A 14,955-nucleotide genomic window follows, 5' to 3' on the forward strand; every position below is an offset into this window, starting at 1 on the left:
TTGTAATACTGGCTGGGCAATGGTCATCTAGACTACCACAGGGTCACCACTAAAAGGTCACAGATAATCATGCCTATGGTTTCATTATTCCCAAATTAATGAGGAAATGAATTATGTATGTTACCTATGTCTCCATTATAAACCAATCTCTTTCAAACATGTATGTTACTTGCCTGAGCCTGAACTACTTGAGTTTCAGCCTTCACTTATGTGATCTCCTAACATCTGTGCAATCAGAGGTTGAATTAGGTTCCCTCCAGCTCTAACACTGAAGGGTTGACTGAACCATCCATGGACCCTCAGGTCACAGAGCACAGCCAACTTCTTTCTTCAGCCTGGAATCCAAATAGAGCAGTGGTTTTCAACCTTCTGGCCCTTTAAATACAGTTCCTCATGTTGTGACCCAACCATAAAATTATTTTTGTTGCTACTTCATAACTGTAATGTTGCTACTGTTATGAACCATAATGTAAATATCTGATATGCCAGATGGCCTTAGGCGACCCCTGTGAAAGGGTCATTCGACTGCCAAAGGGGTTGCGACCCACAGGTTGAGAACCACTGAAATAGAGTGTGGAATTCACATGAACTCATTCTGAACTTGCACAATATATGGTCACAAATTAAGAGCAGGAGCTGATGGTGAACTAATGAATGATTCAACTACTGCCCACAGAGAACAGATTAATGCCTGCTTCTAAATTCAGTTAAAAACAAATAAACAAACAAAAGCACCTAATGGGATTATGAGCTATGCAAAGGCAATTAGGTTCTTCAAACACCTAGACCAGTCATTGGAATAATCCACAGACAGCCTACTTCATCGTCAAATTATCCAGTCATTACACTGTGTGCTAATACTTGCTCACACAGACTCTCAGCTTAATCAAGGATAGAGACTGCTTAGTCATACTGAGAGGGTGAAATTGATGACATTGAATACAGATCTGAAAAAGCACAAAACTCCAAAGAGAAAATCAAGAGGAAACTTTTCAGATGGCTTCAAGACTTGCAATTGAAATATGTCAATTACCAAGAAACAGTAACTTGAAATCAGAATATGTCAGATCTTTTCTCAATAGCAAGATGTGTTTGGGCCTTATGAACAGAACTTCAGTCAAATATTCCTCTAATGAATCTTAACCTTGTTTGTCCATTACCTAGAATCAGGTTAATGATCAGCTTGTATCAGTCAGCTGTGCTCAGGCATGAGTGATTGAAAACTACGTGTATGAAAATCATTAAATAAAAGAATTACCTTTAAAAGTAAATGTGGGTATTTGAGTCTTCATTTGACTCTTAAGACACGTAATTACACAATTCTTATGATGGATTTTAAAAAAATTAGAATGAAGAATTCAGGATAGAGGAGAACACTATGATTTTCCCTTCTGAATGATGTGATCATCTCATAATCACAATGGTTCATATGGCAGAGTGTTTACGATGGGCCCAGCACTGTGCTAAGCCCTTTATCGGCATTATCCTTAGGATGTCATCCCTACTCTAAGCCTCCATACACCAAGGAAGAAAGTAAGGTTACATCACATGCCGTTGGTCCCACTGTGGGTCAGACAGAACTGAAGTAGAAACTCCAAGCTCCTTACCTTGTTTCTTCACTGCTTCTGATAACACCTGTAGGTGTCTATTTAGTGCCTCTTTCCCAACCTGTCGTGAGGTTCTTCAATTCTACCAAAATTCAAGGCCGTAGCCCCAGACCCACACTCCGAGACCTGGGTCTGTGCTACTCACAGTGATGCCTGCTTCTTGCAGAATTATCCTAAGTTTGACTCAATCATGCGTTTTGGCAACCAGAACTGGACATTGTGGTGCACAGGGGCTTTTGAACAGTAAGATAGCCCTAGTATGGAGTAAGGAAGGCCTTTAATTTATCCCGCAAGCCATGGGCCATTTATTCCAAAGCCTATACAGGAGGCAGAAGCATGACCCTCAGCCTCATGAGGGAATCAGAGGCAGTACCTGTGTCCTTAGAGTAAATGTGAACCTTAGGAAAACAGAATTGGTGTTGACAAAACAGCTCAGCCACACTGTCATCTGAAAAGACAATTTTGAAGCCACCGGAACATGTTATTAGAATTTGCTCAAGGCACACTCTAAGCCTGGGATATTGTACATGCTTGGGCCCTCCCAGGCAAAATAAGTAATTCCCAGGCAAGGAATTCCTTTCCTCAACAGCAATCTGCCCAGAGAGGAGGCCACATGTGTGCTGGGCAAGCCTGGGGGATGCCTTTTGGGCTTCGAGCCCTTAAGACTTTTGGTCTTGAGTCTGACACACTTGGTTTTGAGCTCCAGCTCCTACCTGTTAACTACAGTGACCAGGAAGTTACTTGCCTCAGTTTCCTCAACTATAACCGGGGGATGATAATGCCTCATACATACTTGTTTTTAGGTAATGGCAATTACACATTGGTCCCACTGTGGGTCAGACAGAATTAAAGTGGAAACTTCATATGCGATTATGCATATAAAGTGCTTAGAACATAGTTTGAGCTACTGAGCAAAAACTATTATGTTTGAGATTATTATCACCCGATTCCTGTTTTGACATAGCTCTTTACCCTATTTTTAGACATGGTGTCCCTCAACCATTTTCCAAGCTTTTAATGTAAGCCCATGAGGCCACAATCTTCCACCTGGGGGAGGCACTCTCTGGTGTTTTATTATTCATCTCTAATGGTTGTTTGGAAGAAAAGAGGAAGGCAATTTGGAGAAAGGCAGAAGCAGAATGGAGGTAGGGAACCATAGGAATGATATCAAAGAGGTCCAATGACCAGCCCAAGATACTTCCACTTATAAACGGTGGAGCAGAGGGACACAAATGGTAAGATTCCCTTATTTTTCATGGTGGAGTAATATTCCAGGGTATTATGCTAAGTGAAATAAGTTAGGCAGAGAAAGAAAAATACCATATGATTTCACTTATATGTGGAATCTAAAGAACAAAATAAATGAACAGACAAAATTGAATTAGATTAATAGACATGAAGAACAAACTGATGATTACCAGAAGGGAGAGGGGTTAGGGGGGGCTGGTGAAAAAGGTGAGAGGACTAAGAAATACAAACTGGTAGTTACAAAATAGACACTCAGTGGTGGATAGCAATATGTGAACCCAGCTGTTCCCTGCAGCTGATTGGGAATAACAACATTGCCAGATAAACCCCAGATTCCATGGCAAAGATGAAAAAGAATGAGTTACATCCCAAAGTGAAAACAAAAATGATCTTCCAGATATAAAGAGTGTCAATGGGTGCTTAATAGATGTTAATCCTGTTATTTTAAAATTGCAGAGGCACTAGGGAGAAGTTAGAGGATATCAAGACTGATTTAGAGATGGAGTGAGCTGGAATACATAGAGAGGATAAAGATAGAAATAGAGATAGAGTTAGAGATTAGGGATAGAGATAGAGGTAGAGGTAGAGGTAGAGGTAGAGGTAGGTCAGATAGATAGAGACAGAGATAGAGATAGGGACAGATAGAGAGGTAGAGTTAGAGGTAGAGATAGACAAGCAAGCTGCTTTAGATAAATGCTTGTGTTCCCACAAAATGCATATGTTAAAATCCTAGCCAGTAAGGTAATACTAGTAGGGGGAGGGGCCTTGGGGAGATGACCAATCATGAGGGTGGAGCCCTTATAAAAAGAAGTCCTCAGAGAGCTCCCTCACCCCTTCCTCCATGTGAGGACACAATGGGAAGACATCTAGCTTTGAACCAGGAAGTGGGCCCTCACCAGACACCCAATCTTTTGGTGCCAAGATCTCGGACTTCCTGGCCCCCAAATGGTGAAAAATAAATATGTTTTGTGTGTTTTTTCTAGCCACCCATTTATAATACATCAGCCTGAACTAAGACACAAGCATATACTTTCATTTGCATAAAACACTCTAGAGGAAAATATTAGGGATTGGTACTTGCACTTTCCAGCAGGGAGACTAAGAACTGGGCTTGAGGGCATTAGGGAATTTTCATTTCCATTGTAGACCTGTTCTAATGTGTGGCTTTTTCACCACTAACCTGAATCAATGCAGTAATAATACTAAAAATCATGGCTAATTAACAAAAAGGAATGCATTGAGAAGCTTTCCCCACACTTAGCTACATAATTGACTTGCAGAACAGAGCCAATGTGTAAGGGATTAAGAACAGGAGGTCATCACCGACCAATGTCTTATCTTCTTAGGGGTATTAATGATGTCTGGAGACACAACACTCAGTGAAAGCAGCTGAGGATTAAGAAGAAGTTGGTTCCTTAAACAGCTCTTCTCTCTGTCAATAGAGCCCAGAGCTCCGGGGAACAAGCTCTGGGACCCACATTCTTTCTCCCCTCAGATCCCAGAGCTGGTGGGAGACTTTCAAACAGACTGCAGAGGCGTTAAAAATAGAAGTTAAGTTGCTATTGGAGATACACGGAGAATTCACCACTTGCAAATCTCTAATTATAATATGTCAAAAGTGAAATACCTTGTCAGGAGCAGTATCTAATAGAATGCAGGATTGGCTCTGTCAGCACAGTGATCCATGATGTGTTGGGAGGCCCTGCATTAAATAGACATTCGGCAGGAAAATGTCCTGCAGGGACTCATCTCAGCCCTCAGAGGACTGAAAGGATGGCCAGGGAAGTCTTTGCTGTCTGTACTTTCCTCCGCTCTGGCTGGGAGCTCTGGGTGCAGCCTGCTTCCCTTCTACCGTCTGTACTTTATGTTAAATCATGTGCATACATTAGAAGTTCTTGGAGACTAGCAGATGGATGGATCGTTTCTCTCACCCGAAGCGACTCGGTTTCTCAAAGAAATGATGGCCTCCACAGTGCTGTGAGACTGGCATTAAGCACCAGGCCTCTGTGTCAGAGAACAGCTAGCGTTATGGCAGGTACAACACTAACCGATGGGGAAGAACTTAGGTGTGCTAATACCGGGCTGGGACAACCATGGGTCTGACCCACTTTGAGGCTCAATTCCATCCCCGGGAAATGCAGAGCCTGGAGGGAAGAGAAGGAGCGCTCAGAAACAATGTGCAGATGCAGAGACAATGGGAAGCAAGCTTCTCAACAACCGTGTTCTGCACAGTCGGACCGGAAAGCCCAACTCAGAAGTAGGTCACAGACAGAGAAAGCATCTTCCTTTTTGGCCAAAGGAGAGAAGCCCATAGGCATGTAATCATTTGCAGCAGAAAACTGGATGGTCCCTTCTCTGGGCCGTCAGGATCAGCTACGAAGCCACCTGCCTCCGCTGATGATGGTTCTCTTTCCTTTAAAACTTCCCATGAGAGTATGTACCACACAAACGTTGTGAAAGGAGGCAGAGTAACCAGCCCCTCCACAAATCCACACACTCCATACGGAGAGGTGCTCCTTGCCTTTCAAATACTCTAGATACCATCGTTGGAGCCAATTTCAGAAATGAGGCTGTTGTTTCCATGCTTTAGGACTTGTCACATTGCAAGGATAACAGAACACACGCCCTATTAAGGGCAGAGCACAGGCCTGCTTACCCGTGCATCTCCCTGCAGGGCCTGGGCTCTGTGGACCGTCCAAATGCTATTTAATTTTAATTGTGTTGATCTCTAAAGAATGCTTTTTGTGAGAGAAGGACGCTGAGCATGTCAACTCCCCAATTGGATTAAAATTTCCTTTTAGGTAGGCATAATTAACCCTTACTTTTAAACTCTCATTTTATAAGTCCTCTGGCTCAAACTCTTTTCAATGACTTCCCATTACTCCTAACGTAGAATTCCACCCCTTATCGAACCCAGCAGGCCTGTGGGGTATGATACCTACTGATTCCTTCTATTTAGTCCATTGTCACTCTACCCCCAAACCCTCTCCACATGCCCTAGATACACTGGCCTCTTTTGTTCTTTGAATGAGTCAAGGTCAGGATGACTGACCTTGTCATTCTTTCTGCCTGAAAAGCTTTGTCTTCTCACCTTAAATATCATCTCCTTCAAGAAAGGTTCCCAGATTACTCATTTGCAAGCCGTGCCTCTGCTCTTTTTTTATCCTCCCATAGCATCTGTCTTTTTCTTAAGAGCATGGATCATCATTTGTGTTTATATAGCTGCTTGGTGGCCACATGTTCACTCTGCCTCTCACACTAAGTTTCAAAAAGGAAAAGGACTGTTTCTGTTTGATTCAACCACATCACCTACTATGAGTCCAGGTTCCAGTAGATGTTTAATAAATATTTGTGAATGAATGAATAACTGTGTGACTGACTGACTGAATGAATGAATCTTCCAAATCAGTAGTATAGTTGGCATATGTTGAGGCTTAATAAATAATGTCTGATTTAACCTCTTTTTTCAGTCCTAAAATAGCCTCCTGAAGCCCTATCACCTTGATTATCACAAAATAAGCACCAAGCAAATAAACAACAACTCTATCATTATCATTTGGTTGTCAACAGCACAAATACCTGTGAAATCAGCAAACACACTTAATAGACTCACCCCTAAGTTGTAGCACAGCCATATACAAAAAGGCATTCATGGCACTATTCACAGGAGCCAAAGGTGGAAACAACCCAAGTGCCCATCAATGAATGAATGGATAAACAAATGGCTTATCTGTATAATGGAATAGTATTCAGTCATGAAAAGGAAGTTCTGTACATTTTACAATATGGTGAACCTTGAAAAACATCCTAATATTGGAAAGGAGACAGACACATAATTTCATTTCTATGAAAAATTCCCAATAGCAAATCCATATAGACAGAAAGCAGATTAGTGGTTGCCAAGAGTTGGTGGAAGGCAGGATGGAGATTGTCTGCTTAATGGGCATAGAGTTTCCTTTGGGTGATGAAAACCTTGAACTGGATAATGGTGATGGTTTCACTACACTGTGAATGTACGGAATGCCACAGAACTGCTTACATTAAAATGGTTAAAATGGTAACTTTTATGTTTTGCACAACAATGAAGAGGGGGAAAGGCAATAGAAAAGTTTAGAATGTGTGTTATTTTTTAAATTCTCCAAGTCTCACCTCCAGGTATCGGGTATCAAAGGCACCGGGTATCAAAGTTAGTTACCGGTTGCTTTTAGTTATAAGAAATATATCATGCTTTAAAACAATACACTTCTTCACCAACAATGGTTTCCCAGAGGCCTGGGAGCAGGAGAAAGAGGCATGTCTGCCTTGCACTTACAAAAGGCTCTAAACTTGAGGCTGGGTGAGCCCAAGCTTCCAGAGAATTCTGCAGAACAAGGTTCCACAAATGCACATGTACATCAGGTGTGCATGGTTACCTTAGGTCGCTCACAAGGACAGTTTCATTTCGGTAATTATTTTGTTTAGGATTATCTTGATTCATAGCTAATAACATTCATTTTCAATGATGATAGTATTATAATGTTTCCTCTTTGTTTGCTTGAATATCTTTAACCCATTTACCCCATTCACCTGCGATGAAATTGACTCTTTTGGGTACATAGAGTCACGTAACCACCACCATCAATGTACAGAATGGTTTCACTGTCCTGCAAGATTCTCTTCTGCTGCCTCTTTGCTGCCCAGGCCTGCACACCCCAGGGCCCAGCAACAACATAGAAGAAACAGGGACACGCATGAAGACTAGGATGAATCTCTAATGCATTAGGCCAGCCGTGGGCAAACTACGGCCCGCGGGCCGGATCCGGCCCGTTTGAAATGAATAAAACTAAAAAAAAAAAGACCGTACCCTTTTATGTAATGATGTTTACTTTGAATTTATATTAGTTCACACAAACACTCCATCCATGCTTTTGTTCCGGCCCTCCGGTCCAGTTTAAGAACCCATTGTGGCCCTCGAGTCAAAAAGTTTGCCCACCCCTGCATTAGGCTAAGTTAGGGAGGGCTGGTGCAGAGACACTGCGTGGCTGCAAATGGCCATAAGATTTGTGTTTGGGGCGATGGGAATATTCCAATAGACTGTGCTGACGGTTGCAGGACCCTGTAAATACGCAAAAAGCCTGAATTGTCCAGCTAACACTGGTGTGTTTTATGGTATGTAAATTACATCTCCGTAAAGCCATTTCAAAGAAGGCTACATAGTGTATGATTCCACGGAGATGACATTGTTCCAGAAAAGGCAGAACTATAGGAACAAAGAGTAGGTCAAAGTTTCCTTTTACAAACAAATCGCCGTCAACCAAAAATGTGCCCATTTCAGAAAGTAACAGGAGAGGATGCCTGGAGACGAGGCATCTTGGCAGAACTGGGGTGACAAGGACAGGGTTAGGGGCTGCTTTATGGGCAGGACGCTTGGATGGGGGTGCACCCCGCTGTCACTAGGGAACCCTGGGAGCCCTGCCTGACCCCCTCCCACTCCCACCGGTGCCCAAGGCGAGCCTGGAGCCCACTTACTGTGGCGGTGCCCGAGACGGTCTGCGCGCTGGTGTCCGCGGCGCTCTGCTCCGAGTGGGACTGCGCGGGAGGGTACAGGTTTAGCGTGTGCTCGGGGACGGTGGTCTGGCCGGGGTACTCTGGCGCCGGGTGGGGGTGGGGGGCCGTGTATTCCGCGGGGATGCCGTTCTGAGGGGGAGCGAACTGGGCCGAAGCGTAAGGCTGAGCCATTGTGTCAGGGGCAGCTGCTGCTTCCTGATTACCCTGAAAAATCAGAGGGGGAGAGAAGGAGAAAGCGTGAGTGGCCACCGGGCGCAACCTCTCCCCAGGCCCTGGACCACAGTTACCCGGACACGGTGCGGGTGCCCGCACGGTGCCAAGAGCCTGAGCCCATGCACCCCAGTTCATCTTCATCAGACGCTCTGAGGAAGCAGTCACCCTCATTTATACAACCCATTCTAGAGATGCAGACATCAAGGCTGCGAAACCGGAAGTCACTTTCCCCAATCATCCAGCTCAACAGCCCCAGACTGGGAGGGTCTGTGTCCCACTGGGCCGATCTGTCTGGCAGATCTTCCTTCTTTCATTCCCATTCGGGAACACGTGAGCATGGTGTTTTCTCCAGCGATAGCAGAACCTTGCTCTGATACTTAAAACGCCAAAAGCGATTAAACCAAACATGCGTGTTCCTGAGAGGAGAGACAATTCATCTAAGCATTTGAATTTAATCAAAGTTTTATGTGTCTTGGCTCACATGACGGGATTGGGGGGTCTTGTTAATGACCACAGTGTGTGTGTGTGTGTGTGTGTGTGTGTGTGTGTGTGATGTTCCAATGAAAATTCAGGGCCTAATTTGGACAAAGATGGCCCTCTGTGATAGCCCCGTTTTAAGTAATTCTGCAAAGTGCTGGACTTAACTCAGCCTCGTTAGTCAATGCCTCCCCCAGCCCCTGTCTTATTTTTTATAAGCACAGAGTATTATATAACAATTCACCCTTCAGATCTAGGCAAAACATGCAGTGTGATAATTACAGCCAAGTGAAAAGAATTAAACACACACACACACACACACACACACACACCCTGAATTCAAATGCTTCCATTTCAGGAAACATCTATCTCTCTCCACCTCCACCTCCACCCCCACCCTCATAACTCTACTACCCTACCCTACACACACACACACACACACACACACACACACACACCACAGCAATCACAGAGGCAGAAACTGCAATCCAGAGATCTGAAATGTCCATGGTCTCAAGAGATAGGATCGCACAGTCAGAAAGAGACAGAAGAAAACACCCTAGCAGTTAAGCACCAAATAGCCGCTTTGCTATTGTCTGTGGTCAATTAGAGGTGACTTCGGCCCCTCTATTATGATAGCAGGGCCAACATGTCAGAATCGCTCCCATCGCCTCCGTCCTCACCACCAACATAGGAGCACCTCTTCGGTTAAAGCACCATGGTGCAGCTGGAACATTCTAACATGGAGAGAAGGGAAGTTTATTCTCACAGCAGCGCACAGAGCCATCTCATTTGTTTAGAGGGGACCGTAATTAGAATGTTAAAGATGACACGCTGAAGAGGACTTAGCTTAGGCTAAGTTTAAAACATTTTGCAAGTGAAAACATTCCCATCAGGCCCTTTCCTCCCCCAGCATAACTGCTCCAAATGTCTGTGCCATGGGCAGCAGAAATGCACAGCCACTTCTCTCTAACATGTTTCCGCAGCATTTGGGGCTGAGCTGGGTCTGTCTGTGCTGTGGCTGAATCGCTATACGTGACGGGAAAAGTTAACCCTACCCATCCCTAGCAAACACGAGGTCAAATTCATTGTCACTGCCACTCAGTGTTCACTTTTCTTCAAGGAAAAAGCTTTGTTCCTTTCGGGGTGGGGGTGGGGGGACCCTTCCACTCCCAGCCTAGTGCAGATGTGGCTGAGCCCGCCTCCCATGACCTATAGATACAGTCATGTGACCTTGCTTGCCTAATCAACGGATTCCACTCTCTTGCCCAGCCGGTGTGGCTCAGTGGTTGAGCATCAACCTATGAACCAGGAAGTCATGGTTTGATTCCCAGACAGGGCACATGCTGGGGCTGTTGGCTCCATCCCCAGTGGGGGCCCTGCAGGGCCTAATTTGGACAAAGATGGCCCTCTGTGATAGCCCCACTTTAAGTAATTCTGCAAAGTGTTGGACTTAACTCAGCCTCGTTAGTCAATGCCTCAGTGAGTCTCCCTCATCATTGATGTTTCTATCTCTATTTCCCTCTCCCTTCCTCTCTGAAATCAATTAAAAATAAAAAAGGGTTCCACTCTCACAGTCACCAGGATGTGTGTTCATGCCCGTCTATCTAAACCAGTTAGCGAGTTAAACCTTTGTCGTTCTAAGGACACTCCTGAGACTTTGCTGGAGCTTTGGGAGGAAGTCCTCTTTCAATGGTCATTGGCAACTGTAAACATAATGTAAGCCCGAGCTGCCAAGAACCATCCCTTGAAGAAGAACCGCCTAAAGCCAAAGCCAACCCAGAGGAGAGCCAGCCCAGCAACTGATCAACAGATAAACTGAGTCCCGGTGAGCTCATCGGAGGTCTTGGATCCAGCTTTCCCTGTAGTTAGTAACGCTTTAGTCACATGAACCAGTCAAGGTCTTATTTTGTTTAAGCTACTTTTTCTGTTACTTGCAACCTAAAGGGCCTTGATTAGCAACCCCTCCTGAAAAAAACCCTCTGCTGTTTATGAGCCCACGAGCTTCCTTTTCTTCTCCCGGGATGTGCAGGGAACATGGCCTCATGTACAGACATTCCACACGGATGCCGCTTCTTTCTGGCCCAGCAGAATCCCCAGAAACCATTGGACCGGAGAACCCTCCCGAGAGAAATGCACGATGACAGATCCCACCTCTGCCCAAAGGTCCGCGGCAGCCTGCCCTGCCTTCCGCCAGGCTCATCTCTGAATTGAAAGAAAGGCTTGTGAGAAGCCCAGGTGAGGCCTCCGAAGGGAGCAGACAATGATGGCAGGAGCGATGGTAGCGAGAGACGGTCCCTAATGACAAAGGTTTCTCCACCACCTCCAGCAGAAAACACAATATCCTGGGAGGGAACCCTGCCCGAGTGGCCTTCCCTCGCTGCAGAGCAAGCTCAGGAACAGTGACCCAGTCCCACAGGCCCCAACAAGATTGGGGGCTCTCTGCTGGGATCTGAGCTCTCTCTGTTTCAGAGAAAGAAGGGCCTGCCCTCAGGAAGCCTGTGATCTGATTGCTCCATCCTCCCACCACCATCAAGTCCTCCCATTCATGCTTCCTCTACATGGAAAGCACCCCTCTTCCCCCGGCTACTGCTCTCTAGCCTGGCTACTCTCTACTCATCTTTCACGTCCCAGATCAAGAGAGCTCTCCTCCAGCAAGCCTTCCTTAACACTTAAGCCATGTGGCTTGCCTGCCTCCTGTACCTCACTGCAGCGTGTGGCCATTTCTCACATAACCCTGAGCCCTGCCATTGGCTGCTTATTTGTCTGTGAGCATCCTGGGGGCAGACGACTGTGTCAGGTTTTCATTCCATCTGCAGTCTGGTCCACTACTTGTTTTTGTTAATAAAGTTTTATTGGGACACAGCCACATTCGCTGTGCTACGATGGCAGAGTTGCATAGTTTGGGCAGACACCCGATGGCCCCCAACACCTAGACCAGTGGTCAACAAACTGCGGCTCACGAGCCACATGCGGCTCTTTGGCCCCTTGAGTGTGGCTCTTCCACAAAATACCGACTTCTGCACATGGGCCACGAAGTTTCAATCGCACTGTACATGCACGCCCGCACGTGGTATTTTGTGGAAGAGCCACACTCAAGGGGCCAAAGAGCCGAATGTGGCTCGCGAGCCGCAGTTTGCCGACCACTGGCGTAGACTATTTAACTGTCTGGCCCTTTACAAAAAAGGTGTTCTACTCTCTGTTGGCAGAGTATCATTACATAGCCCATGCCAATTCAGAAGCCAGCTTTGCATCAACAGGACAGGAAATAAAGCTGGCGATAAAGCAGGGAGAGAAAGGGGTGCAGTCTCTCTGAACCAAGGAGGGGAGGCTCAGCTAGACTTGGAGATCCTCAGTGCTGAGGATGGAGCAAAAGGGCGCATGGGGATCCTTTTCCGAATTTGCTTTAAATTATGGGCTCTCTGAATTGTCAATGCGCATGCACACATGTAGGCCTGAAACCCAGCACAAGTGGGCTTAGAGGGGAAGATCCGAGATGGCCTCAGGCTCCCGTGCTCCATCCGAAAGGCATCCCCTCACGTCAGCAGTGTGGGCAGAACACAAGCCCAGTGCAGCCTCCCTTCAGGCCTATGGGTGCCGGGCACTCGCTGGGCACTTCCCATTAGTGATTAAACAGAGGAAACGGATCCCCAGGGGACATTAGGCAATGACCCGAGACATGTTTGGTTGTCACAACTTGGGAGGAAGGCTGCTACTGGGATCTAGTGTGTGGAGGCCAGGGGTGTTGCTGACGCCCTACATCGCACAGGCCAGCCCCGCTACTGAGGATTCCTGGGCTCTGGCCCTGAATGTTAATCGTTCGGAGGTCTAGACTCCCTGCCCGGCATGCATTGCATCTCTAACCCCACTTGATTCTATTGTTACGTCTGCTGAGGCCCAGAACTGGTAAATGAGTCCACAAGGCCAGAGCCACGGGTAGCTCTTTGGGAAGCCAGGAGCTGAACCAGAGCTCAGGTTATCCTGTGCGCAGGTGCCTCTCATTTGGCAGGACTCTCACCTGGTGGGGAGGCTTGTTCCCATTTTTAAATAAGCAAACCTGTCTCTGTCACAGACACACCTGGCCTCAAGACCTGTTTCCACCTGGTGATGTGATGCTGGGGTATTTATTCAAAGGTGCCAGCATTGCACTGGCCGGTTTGGCTCAGTAGATAGAGCATCAGCCTGTGGACTGAAGTGTCCTGGGTTCAATTCCTGTCAAGGGCATGTACCTCAGTTGCAGACTCAATCCCCGGCCCCAGTCCGGGTGTGGGCAGGAGGCAACCAATCAACGTGTCTCTCTTATATTGATGTTTCTCTCTCTCTCTCCCCCTTCCTTCCACTCTCTCTAAAATAATCAGTGGAAATGTCCTCAGGTGAGGATTAAAAAAAAAAAAAAGGTATCAGTGTTTCATCAGCCAGACTAGGGTATTAACCAGGGGTCCTCAAACTATGACCCGCGGGCCACATGCAAATACAAATATTGTATTTGTTCCCGTTTTGTTTTTTTACTTCAAAATAAGATATGTGCAGTGTGCATAGGAATTTGTTCATGGTTTTTTTTTTAAACTATAGTCTGGCCCTCCAACTGTCTGAGGGACAGTGAACTGGCCCCCTGTTTAAAAAGTTTGAGGACCCCTGGTATTAACCCTTGGCGAGTGTTAGAGCTCCAGCTTGGATAACTCTGCCATCTCAGGCCCAAGGTCTCGCTTCAGAAGGCTCTGAGGCCACCCTAGGAAATTCAAGGGCCAGCAGGGGCACCACTGGAGCCGGGACAAGCCACCCACCTTTACCAAACCCGTGGCATTCTGGCACACCCAGGGCGCTGAGCGCTAGGAAGCGTGGCCGGGGTCACCGAGGAACCTGCAGGCACCCTCAGGTACACAGGGCTCTGACTGCACTCCTGTTCCCGGTGCCCAAACAGATGTTGGCGGGACCCCCCAGAGTTACTTATTAACACTGACAGCAGTTCCAGAGAGATCCTAATTAATATTCCTGCCCTTTGCACTTCGGGCTAATTACAGCTAATATTTAATTAAGATCATTGTACTTCCCATGGGATTACTTTTCACCTTCAAACGGCTTCAGAGGTGCCTTTATCTCCTCCCTGGTGTTGCTGCTGGACTCTTAGCGTGGAATAAATGGGCTGACGTCCACATTAAGGGTACCTTTTCCACTCAAGTTCAAGGCGAATCTTGGGCCCATGCACAGGTTAAAAGCTGGAGCCAACTCCATGCAGGAGACAGTGACGGGCAGAATTCTTTGGAGCATGCTGGCTAGACATTCCCTCATTGGCAGAAGTTGCCTTCTTTCTTCTCCTCCAAGGCCGAACCCCCACCCCCACCCCCTAAATAAGGGAACCCATGACAGAGATCTGGGCATGCACAGAGTCAAGGTGCTGGTGGGTGTTCTGAGTTGACAAGGAGGGGGACTCTGATTTGCACGTATCCCCCCACATCATCGACCAAGTGCTTCAAGAGATTTTGCAAACCAAACATCTAATTTTCAGTGCCTGCACTTTCTTGGGTTGCTGCTAAATACACAAAAGGCGGGGGTGGGGGGGAGGGCCAAGACCTGATATTTTTAAACCCGATAATGCTCCTGAAGAGCTAGGTAGAAACTTGAAGGGAAGAACATCATTTAGGATAAATGTAGGGGAAACTTCTTTGTCCTCACACACCAAACCTCAATTAGAGCAACTCATCAAGGGCCCCGTGATGTGGGACCTCCAGTTCCTGAGAGCAAATGGATATTAACATGCAACCAAGTCTGGTTCACCAAAGCAAAAAAGAAAAAATGCCGTTTCAATTTAAATATTTTACTGAAGCATGAAATAGCCAGGATATTATTGCTATTTTAAGACAAA

At 46.3% G+C, this 14,955-nt stretch overlaps 1 protein-coding gene across 1 annotated transcript in view; it reads right to left on the minus strand.

The window, feature by feature from the left end:
• The window catches only part of RBFOX1 (RNA binding protein, fox-1 homolog (C. elegans) 1), a 2,191,581-nt gene that overhangs the window by 200,245 nt on the left and 1,976,381 nt on the right, over window positions 1–14,955 (minus strand). Inside the window, 1 exon segment of the mRNA XM_005872925.2 lies at window positions 8,364–8,606. Coding sequence (XP_005872987.1) covers window positions 8,364–8,606 — 243 coding nt within the window.

Source organism: Myotis brandtii, unplaced genomic scaffold, assembly GCF_000412655.1.
Source record: "Myotis brandtii unplaced genomic scaffold, ASM41265v1 scaffold397, whole genome shotgun sequence".
Taxonomy (NCBI): Eukaryota; Metazoa; Chordata; class Mammalia; order Chiroptera; family Vespertilionidae; genus Myotis; species Myotis brandtii.